General features: G+C 37.7%; 1 protein-coding gene across 1 annotated transcript; it reads left to right on the plus strand.

Annotated features, from left to right (window-relative positions):
• Positions 1-2,808: 2,808 nt before the first annotated feature.
• Positions 2,809-15,589, plus strand: LOC126978544 (uncharacterized). Its single transcript, XM_050827469.1, has 7 exons — positions 2,809-7,106; positions 7,197-7,356; positions 7,573-7,751; positions 9,160-9,351; positions 10,361-10,482; positions 14,342-14,474; positions 15,398-15,589. Exons 1-7 carry the CDS (start codon positions 2,809-2,811, stop codon positions 15,570-15,572), a joined length of 5,259 nt encoding a protein of 1,752 aa, XP_050683426.1. The 3' UTR covers positions 15,573-15,589.
• The last annotated feature ends 862 nt before the right edge of the window (positions 15,590-16,451 follow it).

The raw sequence follows: 16,451 nt of genomic DNA on the forward strand, positions 1-16,451 counted from the left end.
TCCACAAAACCATTTTAACCTCGACATTACAATCAGCTATCGACATTGCTAAAAGTCTCGGATAAAAATGGTTCGTTTTGTGCACTCGTTGTAAAATCTACTATTGACATTCTTATGTGTCATTTCCTTGATTTACATGAATAAAGTACCTAATTTTGATTTGATTTGAATAAACGATCTATGGAACGTTTTGGTCATCTCTTTGTTCAATCCATCAATGGCGTACTGATTGATATCTTTAGGAATATTTATATGGACACTCTTAGGTTAAAGTACCTAAACATGTTAAAGTACGTACCGGTTAAGCAAAAATGTGCTGCACCATTTTACAATCCTTAGATGACGTCATAACTTTGACTATTATCTATAACCGGACGGTTATAAATATATATATATAAATATAAGATTGGACAATCTTCGCCGGTTAAACCTATTGTTAATGTTAAATAGCAACTCGTCAAAAGTTCCAAATAAATTATTAAATTAATAGATATTGACTTGATAGCCTAACGGCCGTTCCCAATATTCAGTCTCTCTCCGGTTGTGGCCTACTTGAGATGCAAATCGTAACTATCGTTGACTGTTGTCCCAATAAACTTATCGACGGTAACTTACCAGCGATAAATAGTTTGTATGGAAATTGAAATTCACGCGTCCCAATATAAGGCGATAAGAATGACTTATCGGGTATATTGGGACAGTTTCAGATTATTGACAAGTAGTTACTGACAGTAGAAGGTATTAATTTATCTCTATTTGTAGATAGCATTTTCGGAACGGCCGTAAGACCCCACTACTCGATTCTGCAGGTATGTATTACAAAATTCTTTACTTTAAAAAAATCCCTTAAAATAACGTAAAATTTATTTAAAAAACATATAATTGCAATTTTCTGTTAATTATACTAAAATTAATTACAAAAATATTTCATGAAAATGTACAAACCGTCAACGTCAACTTTTTATTTCGATTTTGGTAACAGGGCTCCTGTATGGAAACTTCCTACAATCGTTCCAAATTCGCTTCGGCGAGGCCTCTAAGCGGTTTTCGCGGTGTTGCAGTAGCGAGTGTCGCGTCAAGAGGAGTATCACATTGTTATTTGTTCCAGCGATCTGTTTTCGTTTTTAAACTATAAAGTAGTACCTATAGCATATTACGAATTATTTATTGTTATATTATTATTATTAGTAGGTATTCGAATTACAAGTCCGTGAGATTGTAATAAATTCGTGAAAATAATTCACGACGTTACACTATTATCAATTTTTTTTATGATTGCAGCTTAATGGTTTCGAGGATGTTTTTTTATATTTATTAAATTTTGACAAAAATTAGTTTCGTGGGTGTTTAAACAAATACTGCTTGTTTTCATGATTCTCGAGGGTCGCGAAGCCGATAATGCTAGAATCTTGAAATAAAATTATGTGTTCACCTTCGTCCGAGTTGTAAGAAATGAACACAAGATTGAACTTTTTTTACGCAGAAAAAGGTTAAAGCTTTTCTGATGAAAATGACAAAGAGAATATTTTTTTATCTTTTTCAGACGTTCGCAATGTCGAAACAAAAATGATACCCATCTTGATTTTATTGTAAAAGTCATATCTGCCATCTTGAATCTCAAAATAGATGTCATATTCGTTATTGACGCTCCCGAAAACCTCGCAAATGATACCCATATTAATTTTATTAAAAAGGCACATACTCCATCTTGGATCTCAAAATGGATGTAATATTTGTTATTGACACTCCCGAAAACCTGGAAAATGATACCCATATTGATTTTATTGAAAAAGTCATATCCACCATTTTGTATTTCGAAATAGATTTTAATTGTTCTTAATTGACTCTCACGAAAACCATAATTGCCCCGTCTATACATGTACAAAATAATTCAACAAAAATTAAAAAAAAATATTTCCAAGAAAAAATTCAATTAAATTCTGTTTAAAAAACTACTTATCACTGATCATGTAGACTATTTTCCTGCATTAGACACTGTATAGCCATCATACATACACTACCTATACATAAAAATCTTACGCCTTTTACTTTTTTACGCTCCGCAACGCCCCATAAGGATCTTCGATCCAAAAATATAGTCGAATTGAGAACTTCCTCCTTTTTTAAAGTCGATTAAAAAATAACATTACAACCCTACGCTTCAATTGAGTGTAGGCAAGTATTTTATCAACAAGGCTTAGTTTCCATACTGTTACATAATTTGTCTAGTGTGGTATGGTTCTCTTCGGTTTCATGTGAATATGTATCACATGTTTTAAACGGTCTGTCAATTAATATGTTTGTTTGACGACCTGTGGTAATTGGATAGTCCAGGTCTACAGTATTCCTACACAATCTATTATGGTAGAGAAGATAGATAGGCAAACTTACCGTAAAATAAACCAATAAAGTCTCCGTTTTTGATATTTATACGTTTACCGTCATATCTAACCGGGGCAACAGACGTTCAATGAAACAGTTCTTATGAGAGCTAATATTATTATAAACACTCTTTTGAGAGTGAATTGGTTTGCATGAGGCTATTACGGCTAAGATGCATTCTATTTCTGCGATCTATTTCTACGAAAGTATAATAAATCAATTTAAGTTGTTTGTAACAGGTACTACTACAATAGTATAAGAACATTTTATTAAAATTTAAAACCTTTTAAAGCCAGCCAGAGCCGAATTTGGCTGAAGTACGATCAAAATAAAAGTAAAACTGACAACGTGTCAATTTGTGAATCAATCTTGTTTTTGTATTTCTAATACTCAAGTTTTTGCAACTTTCTATGGTTTTCATTAACTATGGGGCCAAAAAAAGGGAGTACTAACGAGGATACTGCAAATAGTTGGCGAACATATATAGAGGAAGCTTTACTGGACGATGAGCAATGGAAAGTAAAAGTCATATTAATTGAAGCTGCGGGTGGTGATCAAGATCGCATTTATCTTAACAAATTTGAAGTTTTTGCTGCACAAGAACGACGATTTGTAATTAAGAACATTTGTAAAACTGAAACAATATTTATGGTGAACCAGCTGGGAAGTGAAAAAAAAGTAAAGGATGAAAGTCTCAGAGTATTTGAAGAAGGGCAGTCCTATATCAAAGAAAAAAAGGAGATACCTCCTGATGTATTGGCACTTATAATTAAACATCTTATTTTGAAGATGAAAGAAGAATATTTATATATTAAACGTCAAAGATTACAAGTAAGAGATGGAATGCGAAGGGAATCTCAAACAATGGTTAATAGAGCTGAAGTTAGAGGAACGGTAAGCGTTAAACTATCTGAGCCCACACCTGATCTGCCTAAGGGCAAGGGTAAAAACGAAGTCCCTGAGGAACCTGAGCTTTTAGATACAGATGAAGGTAAAAAATATAGTACATTACTGCGTGTACGAGGTGAGGAGTGGAGAGATAAAGTATATGTGGATGATTATCCCACCGATGGACCAAATTTATACGTTGCCATAACAGGTTTTGTGGAGCCCTATTTAGCACAAAATTTAATTAAAATTGGAATACCACTAACTGCTGTTATCCAGGTTAGGATAGACACCTCAGCGGTAACCGTACCTTCAGGCTTACTTCGGGCTACCAAAAGGGGACAAAGTCAGACAGAATTATTAATGGAAAAGTCACTTAAATTTTGGGATACTGTTCAAGAATTAAGAATACATAAGAGTTCTTCTGAGTATTATAATAATACTGCTTTTATAGTATTTTCTCCTCCTTACTGGGGTAATGAAGATCTATCCGGTACACCTGAAAAAATTTATGATGAGTTATGCTATCTCATGTATGACATTCAAGACTTGAGCAGACAACACAACCATTACATAGAAAATATGGATATAATAAATATTCCTGAAGAAGATATTGATGAACGTTATATTAATTGTTACAAAAGACAGATTGAAGACTTACCATTAGAATGTGTGACTGTATATTCGCTTTTAGACAGTATGTTACAAACTGTGTGTAAATATTTTGAAGAAAATAGCAGCAATACATCCCTTACTATAATAAATGTTACGGATGATGCAGTTAATGCAAACGATAAAAATGAAAAAGCAGAAAGACTGGTTAATGATATGTTTAATGTCCTTTGCAGTTCTGAAAATAAAAACAAGTCGTATCGTTTAACATATGGGGAAGAATATGAGAATCTTAAAAATCCTACTATAATAAATTATGGCGATATTGCTAAATATAATACATTTCACCTAGGAAATCTAAATTTACATAACATTATACGGTCAATGTTAATAGGAATGCCCATAAATCAATTGTGGAATAATTATGAACGTATCAATGAGGAATTAGAGGCTAAAATAAATTTCCATGTTAATTTGTTGCTGTCCTGTTTTAAGAGAAGTGATATTGAAACAGCAGAATTAAATAGATTAATTCATATATTAGCCTGTCGTAAATTATATGATAACAGAAGTTCATTAAAAAAGACACACCTACCCGAATCAACTATAACTGAATTTAAAAAAGTTTATCTTAAACGTAGCATCCTTGCTGAGCCACTTTCCAAGTCGCCTTCTTTACATCATAATTTAAGCTCTATTACTCGTTTAGTGCCATCTATCATAAAAAGCACAGAGGATAATATACAAAGTGACGACGAAAGTACCAGTGTTAGATTTTTGTTTCAATGTCCCGATATTAGTGAACTGATATCAACAGCAGAAATCTCGAGTGGAAAACCAAAAGATCATTTCATTCGTGAGTATGAATATTTTGAAGAGTTCAGTGGAATTAACGCATTTCAAATCATGTTGGATTCATATAATCGTTATAACTGCGTTGATTACAAATATTGTGAGGTAACTGATTGTCTCATAATGATGTTCTTTAACAGTCATGATGAAGATGGAATATCAAGAGATGAATGGCGTTGTCATATATCAACTCCTTTATGTTTACAAGATTTCTTTGATTTTGTGCTAGAAGAACAATATAGTTGGATTCAAAAAGAAGAAAAGATCTACGACGCTAATATTATGTTCAAATCGTGCTCGCTAATTAAGGATCTAAATGAAGGCTTGGCTACACATTCATGCTTAGAAAATGCTGAAGTACATAAGGAACTCTTAATGGAGGGATCACTAAAACATGCAGAATTTACTCATGTAGAAGAAGAGTCTTCAGAGGAGATGGTAATACAAAGCACCGTGTTAAAAAAATTTAAAACACCATCACTCACTGACATTGAATCTAAAGCAAGTAAAAGAACTAAATCCGTTACGGGTTCAACTCCCCGAATAAAAAGACAGAGCATGGTTTCTACTAGTGACCGATCTGAAAAAAACGATGTTTTACGGAAATCATTTGTAGGGTATGACTTAGGCAACCGGAGGCTTGAGGTCTATGGAAAAGATTCTACATATTTCGCTAAAGATGGCACCAAAATATTTTCTAATTACAATTTATTGATTCCAATGAATTTAGAAAACGTTTCACTAAGGGTTAAATCAGGAAATGAAAACAGTGAGTTTTGGATACATAAGGTTATAGGCGATCAATTAAATAACAAGGTAATTGATGCATGCGAATCATTTCGGATTGTATCGAAAGGTAACCTAAGTATATATGTCCAGAAGCAAACTTATGAAATCAATCTTCCAATTTTGGCAATAACTTCCGAAGATGAACATAAGGATAATTCAATCAAATTAAGCAATAATTGTTCTACTTTCAAAGCCGCCCTGACTGACTTCGTTGAAACACAAAGTTTCTATTCAATTTCTGTGACTTGGCCTAATGGACTTATTACTGAAACAGTTCATGAAAAGAATTCGTCTAAAATATCCCATATTAAACAATTTTTTATTACTAATCCTTCAGGTAGTGAAGAGGAGATGCGGTGTATAAGTTTAAATGGAGAGGTAATTGTTTTTAAAACTAACGGCGATATAGAAGTTTTGCGACCCGACGGAAGTTACATTAAAATAACTAAATGTGAAAAACGGGTAATATGTACAGAACATGATGATGATTTTAACAGCGACACCAGCTCCGATAAAAATAAGAAAGGTAAAAGTAAAGAGAAAGGAAAACCGAGCAAATCATCACCAAAATCATCCAAAAAAGACCCTATGTCAGATAACAAAGAAATGGAGGATATACCGCCAGAATACGAGCTAGTTATACATGAATTTGAAACAATTCATACGAATGGTCTAAGAGAAATGTGGACGAATAATACAAATACCACCATTGAACAATTAATTATCAGAACAGCTACGGATTACTGTCTTGGTGAAATTTTTTCGAGGCGAATGGATGGAACTCATATTTTATTAAATAAAGACGGTGTTCAGATTGTTACCTTTCCCAATAAAACTCGTATAATTACCAAATATTTCATAGAACCAGAAGAAATATATCCAGAATGGACTGGAGAAGAGCTGGAATATTTGGCAATGCTTAACGCAGAAACTATGGATATTGAAAGTGTGAAATCTAAAAACTCTGTTAGATCGAACGTCAGTGAAAGCTTTGATTGTGAAAAAGCCGAGGATCTTAATGGTGACCTGCCTGAAAAACCAAGAAGTGATGGTTATATTTCAGTTCAAATACAGATTACAGTGGAACATCCAATATATACTACGGTAACAATCAATAGATCTAATTACGACATTACTATTGATTCGCCTAATGACACAAGTATTTCTTTGACAGCTGACCATAACTATAAATTTCTCCTAGATAATGCCACCAAAGCTGAATTCAATGGAAAAAACTTGGACATAACTTATGAATCATGTCCAGAATGTTTGTCGAAAACTACATGCATGATAAAAATAAAATCTGATGACTTATGCAGTGCCACTAAAATTAATCGGTATTGGCTAAGAATGGAAGATTGTTCAGGAAAAAAAATTATAGTAAACGAGGAAGGCAATATTAGTATACGAAATGATATTGGATCTTCCGAAGAAGTAATTGGAGTTCATGAAACATATCACGACGATGAATCTACAGGTTCAAATAATAAGTGTGTAGAAAAGAAAAATGTAAGTTCTTCAGTAGTTCAGCAAAAATGTAAGGATATAGGTAAAGAAGACCTGAGGTTCTTTGTTCTCAAACGGTAACTCTCTTTTAATTCTATTCTAATCTCTTAATTAAATTTAATTACAGCCATAATATTTTTTATTGGAATAATCCATTGTGTCTGTAGTGACTTGGGATGCAGCGAACTAGTGTCTCGAGCTCATGTGGATAGTTATAAGAAAGAATGCCAGTGGCAACCATGGTGCTCTATTAACCGTTATGATACTTTCGGCGATAATCGTAGTCTTTTGTCAATGTTGACCCCAATCCATCGGACAGAGACGGAGGTAATTACTGACTACATTCATAACTATTTCCTAGTACCTAACACTATGCCAGATGACCTTCTTGACACTAAAGGAAAACATATACAGTTACGCGAGTCAACCGACAACGATTTTTAATAAAAGTGTAGTCCCTAATAAATTTAATAATGACTATATTTACAAATTTTATGAGAACAATAATTTCTAAACTACTAAAACAATTCACTTTGTTTACAGAAATGGCTGATGGAGTCTAAATATGCAGATAAGCCCACATACCTAACATATAAAGATTTAAAGAAAGATTGTGGCAAGGGTTTTTATCATTGGATGCGCCCCTTTGGTCGGTTTCACCCAAAACCAAGGAAACCAGACCCTGTATTACCCAACAGATTGCCGTTGGCCTATGTGTTTAGGTATTGTATTGTTTGAGGCTATTTTTTATTTTTTGTAGCTGGTGCTTTTTAGAGACGCGTAAGGCTACGAAATTATGGTTATTTAATACGTAGTCATCAAACCGGCAAATTGCTCTGTACTGCAGGTGATGGAGAAGGCCTCGCGTAGGGCGCGGAAAGTATTGCTTCCGATAATTACTAGCTAGTTAGTTAAGTTAGCTTGTTCCGAAATATCCAATAGGCAAGCAAAACGACTGTCGTCATACCAGTACGAGTTACCTTCTGAGAAGATATATATTATATCTGCAAATAGAAATCCAAATACGAACATACTATAATAGAAGTGAAATGGCTGCGTTAAACATGTCACCTCTCAGGTGACGTACATCGGTAACATATGAAGTTGCTGTCAACTCAGGTCTGGAGCACTACGGTATCAGCTCGAACCATTTGACTGCGCGTAACGCAGAGCTGGTCGAATTGTTTTGGACCCAGCTCTGTGAACGACTAGATCACTTGGCGTTGCGTATGGCCGTCGCTTCATTGTGTGTATTCTAACGTATTTATCAAGGGGAGTGTTCTGAAGAGCTGTATCACCTTATTCCTGCCTCTGAATTCCAGCTTCACATGACAAGCCGCATATTACGATATCATCCCCTCCATCTGGATGTGTGGCGTTCCTTTACAGTGCAGTATTTCTTGCACGTACACCGAACTGTGGGCGAATCTGTAGCTTAAATAAAAGCGCATTCACCTTCCTATGTTTTTGTAAGAGAATGTGGGCGGCGCGAGTGGTGATCACTTAACATAAGGTGAACCGTGAGCTTATTTGTCCTCTTCAATAAAAAAGGCCACCAGCAAGTAAGATGACGAATGAATACTGGTATCGTGATTAATGCTATGGCTCAGTTCAATACTACGGAGCTAGCAATGATATCTATTGCTTTAAAGTTTAGACGTAGAAGAAAAGTAGTGTTAAGGCAAAATGAGGAAAAGGGTAGCATGGTGCAGGTGAAGCATGACACTTAAGAGAGGCATAAGGAGAATTCATGACATAACTACAAAGAATTAGCTAAGGAAATACTTTGAATTGAATATTTTAAGGAATGTACTCATCGTACATTTTGATGCCACGGCGTCCATGATCCAACAAAAATATCGTTGTCAACGAATACGTCCGTAATTGCCGGCACTGACACTGAGACCCCTGTGTCGCCACTGACATTGACACCTGGAAATGCGCTCATGTCGTGTTCACGTGTCGGAACTGTGACTTCACTGATATGTGTGAATTGACCTTTATCACTCATAACATTTCTATTACCATCTCATTTAGATTTCTATGTTTATATAACCTCTGTGACGATCACATAGGCCTTACTTTAGACTAAGATTTTCAGAGATATATTTATTCCAAACTTTTTCATAGGATACTTGAACAGCAGTGGAAAGAAAAGGATAGAGAAAAGTTGAGTGGTGCGAAGGAGCTTCTATACGCCATCCTAAAATACCGCCACGCAATAGAGTTTGATAGCGAGCAAATACTCAACATACCCATTGTGGACTTCCGATCTGAACAACATAGGAAAACCGAAAACCTTATTCAAACCATAGCTCATCGGTAAATATTTATTAAACACAGCTCGGTAGAAAACACAGACACATCCTTGAGCCTTTTTTAACCCACAACGCAAAAATACAGGTGTTATAATATTGACATGTTGTCTCTGACTCAGTGGCATCGTAGCTGCCGGGTACCTTAAATTCTACACCATACTCCCATCGCAAAGGCTGGCAGCACATTTTTTGTCACCTCTGGTATTGCTGATATCCATTCGCAGCTGGTTTTTTCTACTTCTCACCATGTGAGTCACTTGCCCATGTTCCCCTCATCTTATATAAAAAAGCGGCCAAATGCGAGTCGGCCTCGCCCATGAAGCGTTCCGTAGCAGGAAGTAAAATAATATGAAAGTTCTTGTGGTTCGTTGTAAAGATTGATCTCGTATTAAAAAAAAACTACTTACTAGCTACTATTTTCGGTGGAAGCTTGCATGGTAATGTACACCATTGCTTTTTGAAGTTCTGTAACTTCAACTGTAACTGTGGCGGGGGAGACTCATTTTACCACTTGGAAGTGTCTCTCGCGCAAACTAATCAGTTTAGAAAAAAATGATAAAACAACCTCAATATCATTTTTGAAGACCTATCCATCGATATACCCACACTTATGGGTATGATCAAAAAATATTTCGACTTTCAGTTCAGTATGGGGAACCCCCAAAATTTATTGTTTTTCTTTTCTATTTTTGTTTCAAAATGTTAATGCAGCTCACAGAATACATCTACTTACCAAGTTTTAACGTATCGGAAAAAGCTGGCTGTGACATACGGACGGACAGACAGACATGACGAATCTATAAGAGATCCGTTTTTTGCCATTTGGCTACGAAACCTAATAAAAACGAATAGAGCAATTATTTCGAAATATTTATTTTTTAAGTTCACGGTAGTCGAGAAAGTTAGTCCAATTTCCAAGTTCTAAGTTCCAATTTAGTAAGCGTCATCTCTTGTCTCGGATTGACAAAATTTAATAAAAAATAAATAAAACAATTGTATGATTACATTATTAGAAATTACGAAGAACTTCGAATGAAACTGTTAGAGGACGTGCAAAGTCGAGCAAAAGCATCTCTAACTACAAAGCCATTGAAGATACAGGAGGAAATATCTATAGAAGAAGAGGCTGAAGAAGGTATTAAAAAGACATATACCTACATATTATATGTATAGATTGTTTAGATATAGATAGAGCGCGTAGGTAAAGTATGTAAAGAATGTAGAAGTAGACATCTGCGCGATAAATAGGTGCTACAAGTGGGAAGACGCTTGCTGGCGATCACTATGTGAGAGCCGGCAGCGCAGTCGGGTTTAGCACTTCTGACTTCTTACAACATAATCTTGTATATAAAATTATCGTGTCACAATGTTATTTACCGTACTCCTCCGAAACGGCTTTACTTATTTTTACCAAATTTTATATGCATATTAGTAGTGAGAATCGGTAACTATCTATTTTTCATAACCCTAAGTGATAAGGGTTGTTCACCCTTAACATTTTTATTTAATTTTTGGACGTCTTTTTTTATTTTTTTTTTTATTCTGATTCAGCATTAAAAAATACATGCAACTTAAAATTTTCACCCTTTTTTGATCAACACCTATTTTTTTATCGCGATTTTTATATTACTTTATATCGCAATACAACGTTTGCTGGGCCAGCTAGTCATTTAATAATAAAATAAATTTCTTTCAAACTAGAAAGCTTGAAAGCCTATTAATAAATCATAAATTATATTTAAATAGGTAAATCAATGTAATACTTATTTTTTAAAATAAGTAAACTTGCCACTATCGGTGGCAAGTCGCCCTGCTTTGCTGCGTCAGTTGCAAGTAGTAGCTGACTGCAAAAAACAAGAGTTTAGAACCTGGGTTGCGGCACTGGGCCGAAGGATCCGAAGCTCCACATACATACGAAGTTCCTTTTGGGCAAAATTTTACTACCAGATATGTCGCTGGGCGAAGCAAGTTGTTTGAATTTGAAACAACATGTTTCGCCCAGCCAACCAGTCAGATTCTATCACCCATTCGAAAAAGTATGATTCGCAGACCTGAATGGGCGTAAGAAACTCATTTGTTGACGAATATTGCTCGAACTTGCCTGTGAAGACTAGAGTTCCCCAAGGCTGTGTGCTATCTCCGATCCTATTTCTTTTGCATATCACAGATTTTGAGCTGATTATCAGGTTCAATCTATTTTACTCATTTGGACCATCAGCAAATCTATTATCAAGTGAAATTAGCACCTGAGAGCACAAGACAATACATGACATTACCAATTAAAGATCAATTATATTATTTTGGACACCTCAAACATGCGTATCACAGTACTGGATATGCCTATACGGCATGTGTTATACCGGTAATGTGTTTTTTTTTCTGGAAAACTGACCAGTGCTGGAGGAAACTTATGTCCTCTCTTGAAAAGGTCTCGGAATGGGGTAAAATAAAGCTTGTACAAAAGAACAAAACCACTAACCATTTGAAGCATCACCGCTCTTTGATAAAACTTCCCTTAATGCTAACCTAGTATCGGAATACTGGCTATAGAAATCACGAGCGATTGTCAATTTCACGGTAATCGGAGAGCCAAAGCCAAATTGGCTTCCAAGATAGGTTACTGGGGGTCACAAATAGAGCTTACTTTCCAGTTGATCTACATTCTAGCGCTCTACAACGGGCAGTTGGAGCCACATATAGAGTGTTGCGCTTGTGTTCTACGTATCATCTTGGATACCATCCTCACTATTTGGAGGTATTGCGTTGTCCGCTGTGCGGTTTACATCGAACTTAGTACATACATCCAAACTTCATGGCATGGCAGTCAGAACGCCAGAAAGTACAACTGTCTTGACTCCTTACAGGAGATTTAGTCAAGCTGTATCGTTGGGTACTGCGATAAATTGAAATTTTCTGCGCATATCATCTGCTCTAATTATTTCTTGTGGTGTTAAGTCGGCCATTTTTTTATGGAATAGGAGGGCAAACGAGCGTATGGGTCACCTGGTGTTAAGTGATCACTGCCGCCCACTTTCTCTTGCAACACCAGAGGAATCACAGGAGCGTTACCGGCCTTTAAGGAAGGTGTACGCGCTTTTTTTGAAGGTACCCATGTCTTATCGTCCCGGAAACTTCGCACAAGGAAGTTCATTTCACAGCTTCGTAGTACGTGGAAGAAAACTCCTTGAAAACCGCACTGTGGAGTACCGCCACATATCCAGATGGTGGGCATGATTTCCTAACTTGTGGCGTGTCGTGCGAAGATGGAATTCGGCGGCAGGAATCAGGTGAAACAGGAACACTCCCCGTGATAAATGCGGTAGAGGACACACAAACAAGCCGAATTACGCACATTCGGCTCGCGAAGAATTCTGTCTCTGTCTGTCATTCAGATGGCCGCGGAATTCGCAATCGCTCGAGATTTTGAGACCCAGAATTGTGATACTAGGCAAGGCTGTAAGGAAAATGTTGTCGAAGAGCGATGATACGCCAAATGGGGTTTTTTTAGTGGTAAACGCGCAAACTTGAGTCTTCTGGGGGTTAAATTGGATAAGGTTCAATTTAACCCATTCCGCGAGCTTCTCAAGAGAGGAATCAATAGAAGACACAAGTTTCTCTCGGCACTGGATGACGATTTCTCTCGAGAGACCTGCATGGCTCGTGCAGCACGGGCGCTAGGATTATCCGAAGGGAAGGTAGGATGCAAAAAAGGAATGCATCTGCTGACTTGTAGTGCCATTCGCGGCGGGCCGCTGGCGGTCTGCGACGTGGGCGTCGGATAGACACTACACTCCTCACCAGGCAATGGTCGGACGATCTGAGGAGGGCGTCGACTGAGATCTGGTAACTGTCGGGATGTGTTGTCTAATAAGGACGGCATGTGGCTATCCACATCCGGGAGCCGCGTTGGTGACTCAACCAGTTGGGGCAGATGATACCCTGTCAATGCCAAATTATGCACAGATCGCCCTGCGTTGTCTGTGGTACGTGATCCAAGCCATTCGGCAATGTGTCCGTTGAAAAATTAAATTGTTTAAATTGGAGTGAAATCCCCTGATATTGCAAAAGTCCACCAACGTGGAGCGGGGTGCCGTGGTGTTACTGCCTCGTTTGTCCTCGGACATGCGCGGTTCGGTGCCCTCCCCAGAATACGACGGGTACCCCGAGCGAAATGCTCGGGGAGGGATTCTCCGGTACCCTCCTGGGGTAAAATCTTTTTAAGCTCCGCTGTCATATTCGGGTGGAGGAGGGGGGGATGGTTCCGGTCCTCGACACTAACCTATGCGAAACATAGTGGCACCAGGCCGCTACTTCACGCCGGTATTCTGCGCGAGTGTGGTAATTAACCCGGACGAGTCTGGCCCGATTGTGCTGACATCATAAGACGGCAGCGTGACTCTCCCACTTCTGAAAAGCCCTTAGTCGCCTCTTACGACACCCTTGGGTCTGGGACTCCCCTATTCTTTTTACGCCCCGGGGAAGCACAGGGCCATTTTAGTTGGTGTCAGCTAAAATGCCCTAAAATCGATAAGAACTAAAACTTTTCAAAACAATTGCAATTTACATAAATTATATTTCACCTCACATTGAGCTCGTACCACTAACAAATAAGCATGAGGGAAAAAACAAATAAATCCATGCAACTAGTAACCTTCGCCTGTATTCTATTCTTAAATGACTTTTCTAGTCCGCAAATTGTGCCGTTGTTTGTTTAAATGTACTACCCAGTTATATTATCCCTGACGTCGATGACGTCACACAGTCGCTTTGTTACGGTACAAAAAAAGCATCCCTATGATATTATTATTAAATTATAAATAAACAACGATTTATTTTTTCACTACCATAGAATGATGTAAAGGTATTGTTTTGTGAAATACAGAACAAGCTAACGAGCGGGTGAAAAGGGAACGGGAGAATTAAAAAAAATGTTATTGCACCTTTAAAGAGCTGACACAGATATTATTCATCATAAAAGTTATATCGTATTATAGAAGCATCAGAAAAACCAAGTGAAGAAGGAGAACAGAAGATACAAGAAATGGATAACGCTGCTGAAATAAATACCAACCAACAGCGGTACTGGAGGCGGCGCGCAGAAGAATACAAAGAGGAGCAGTTCTACAAGTTATTATTTGTTATATATATTTAAATCTTTTACGGCCTTACAAATAATCTTGGTATAAATTTAAACTCAAGAAAAAACCAAGAATATGCAAAATGTCAAGCACTCGCTGCACGTACATGTGTGGTGCGCTGTTTCGCACTTTTTATAGGAATGCAATGCAAGTGACGGAACTGTGGAAATACCTTGTCTGGCCAGAATTTGGGCTACAAATAAAATACCACTTTTTTATGAAGTAGTAAAGCTAATACGTATATATTTATTTTTATGATGAATATAAGCGAGGCTACCTGGGTAAGTGATCACCGCCACCCATTTCTCTCAACAGCGTACTCTTCTGATCACAAGAGCACTGCCGGTCTTAAATTTCCATCCAATTCCTATCGATGGAAACCGCACAGGAAGCACAAGATCTTCAAGTTGGTTGTATGAAAAATCCTTTCAGCTAAACAGGTCTTCAGAATACTCCTCGTTATAAAAACCTTTAATAGTCCTGGTTGAATAAATGGGCAAGGAGGTAAATCATGCAGATCCTGGGTACAAGGTGGTATCTGTAAGCTAGCGATAGGCAAGCTACCTTAATGTTTCAATACGCCACTTTTTATTCTATGGTCGATAGCGATTTTTTCTCGGCGCTCTATTAGATCCAATGTCCCCGTTGGTGAACTTGGCACATTAGATGACATTCATTATATATACCTAAAAAAATACAAGGCGATATATGTAGATTATTCTACGTTAACAAATTAAAATGAAAAAACATTTGATCCATATATTGCATATTTATCTGCCAATAAAAGTTCCGTACCTTTTCGGAGGAATTCGAAGAGACAAACAGTGGGGTACCTAACAAAATGAATGTTTATTTTCGAGTCATGCATAATTTACATCTATGTTATGATGTTAACAATAAGGCGAATTTCAGATACCTTCTGCGCGAAGGTAGCGTCCCACCATATTTTCGCAACTTGCTCGGTGGTGCCATTTGGTGGGAGATGAACAATGCAGCAGATGAAGCAGCTACCGTAGCTGAACGGCGTCGGATGAAATGCGTATGTCCGGCTGAACAGGAGAGTGAATCTGATAAGCCCTTGACATAATTTAATTATACTAATAAAGAACGTGGAAATACTAACTAATAAGTATTATTCGACGAGCCCGTTTTATGATAGTTTATTGTCCGATTATCCATTATCCAGGTGGTAATAGTAACAAACTCTGATGATTAATAAGCAATATAAGGCCTCACATGGAGTATTGCTGTCATCTCTGGTCTGGCGCACCCCAGCATCAGCTCGATCCATTTGACCGCGTGCAACGCAGAGCAGCTCGAATTGTCGGGGACCCAGTACTCTGTGAACGGCTGGATCACTTGGCGTTGCGTAGAGACGTCGCTTCATTGTGTGTCTTCTACCGCATTTATCACGGGGAGTGTTCCGAAGAGCTGTTCAACCTGATTCCTGCCGCTGAATTTCACCTTCGCACGACACGCCACAAGTTACGATATCATCCCCACCATCTGGATGTGTGGCGGTCCTCCACAGTGCGGTTTTCAAGGAGCTTTCTTCCTAGTACCACGAAGCTTTGGAATGAGCTTCCTTGTGCGGTGTTTCCGGGACGATACGAAATGGGCACCTTCAAGAAAAGCGCGTACACCTTCCTTAAAGGCCGGCAACGCTCTTGTGATTCCTCTGGTGTTGCAGGAGAGTGTGGGCGGCGGTGATCACTTAACACCAGGTGACCCGTACGCTCGTTTGTCCTCCTATTCCATTATAAAAAAATATTCAGAAATCGACACCACCGGACATTACTTCAAAATGCTAAAAACCACCCGCATCACGTTGAGGTCTAGCATTCCACAACTGCGCGTTTGCCTCGCACGGCTACTTTGTGGAATCAATTATCGGCTGCTGTTTTCCCCAACCGATACGACTTAGAGATTCAAAAAAGGGCATACACCCACCTTAAAGGCCGCAACG

Source organism: Leptidea sinapis, chromosome Z (genome assembly GCF_905404315.1).
Source record: "Leptidea sinapis chromosome Z, ilLepSina1.1, whole genome shotgun sequence".
NCBI lineage: Eukaryota > Metazoa > Arthropoda > Insecta > Lepidoptera > Pieridae > Leptidea > Leptidea sinapis.

What these genes read in the sequence shown, in the direction of transcription:
- LOC126978544 (XM_050827469.1), top strand. Translation starts at nt 2,809, where the DNA reads ATGGGGCCAAAAAAAGGGAGTACTAACGAGGATACTGCAAATAGTTGG. An exon ending in TCCATCGGACAGAGACGGAG is followed by an intron (nt 7,357 to 7,572) that starts GTAATTACTGAC and finishes CTTTGTTTACAG; the next exon opens with AAATGGCTGATGGAGTCTAA. An exon ending in AGAAGAAGAGGCTGAAGAAG is followed by an intron (nt 10,483 to 14,341) that starts GTATTAAAAAGA and finishes ATCGTATTATAG; the next exon opens with AAGCATCAGAAAAACCAAGT.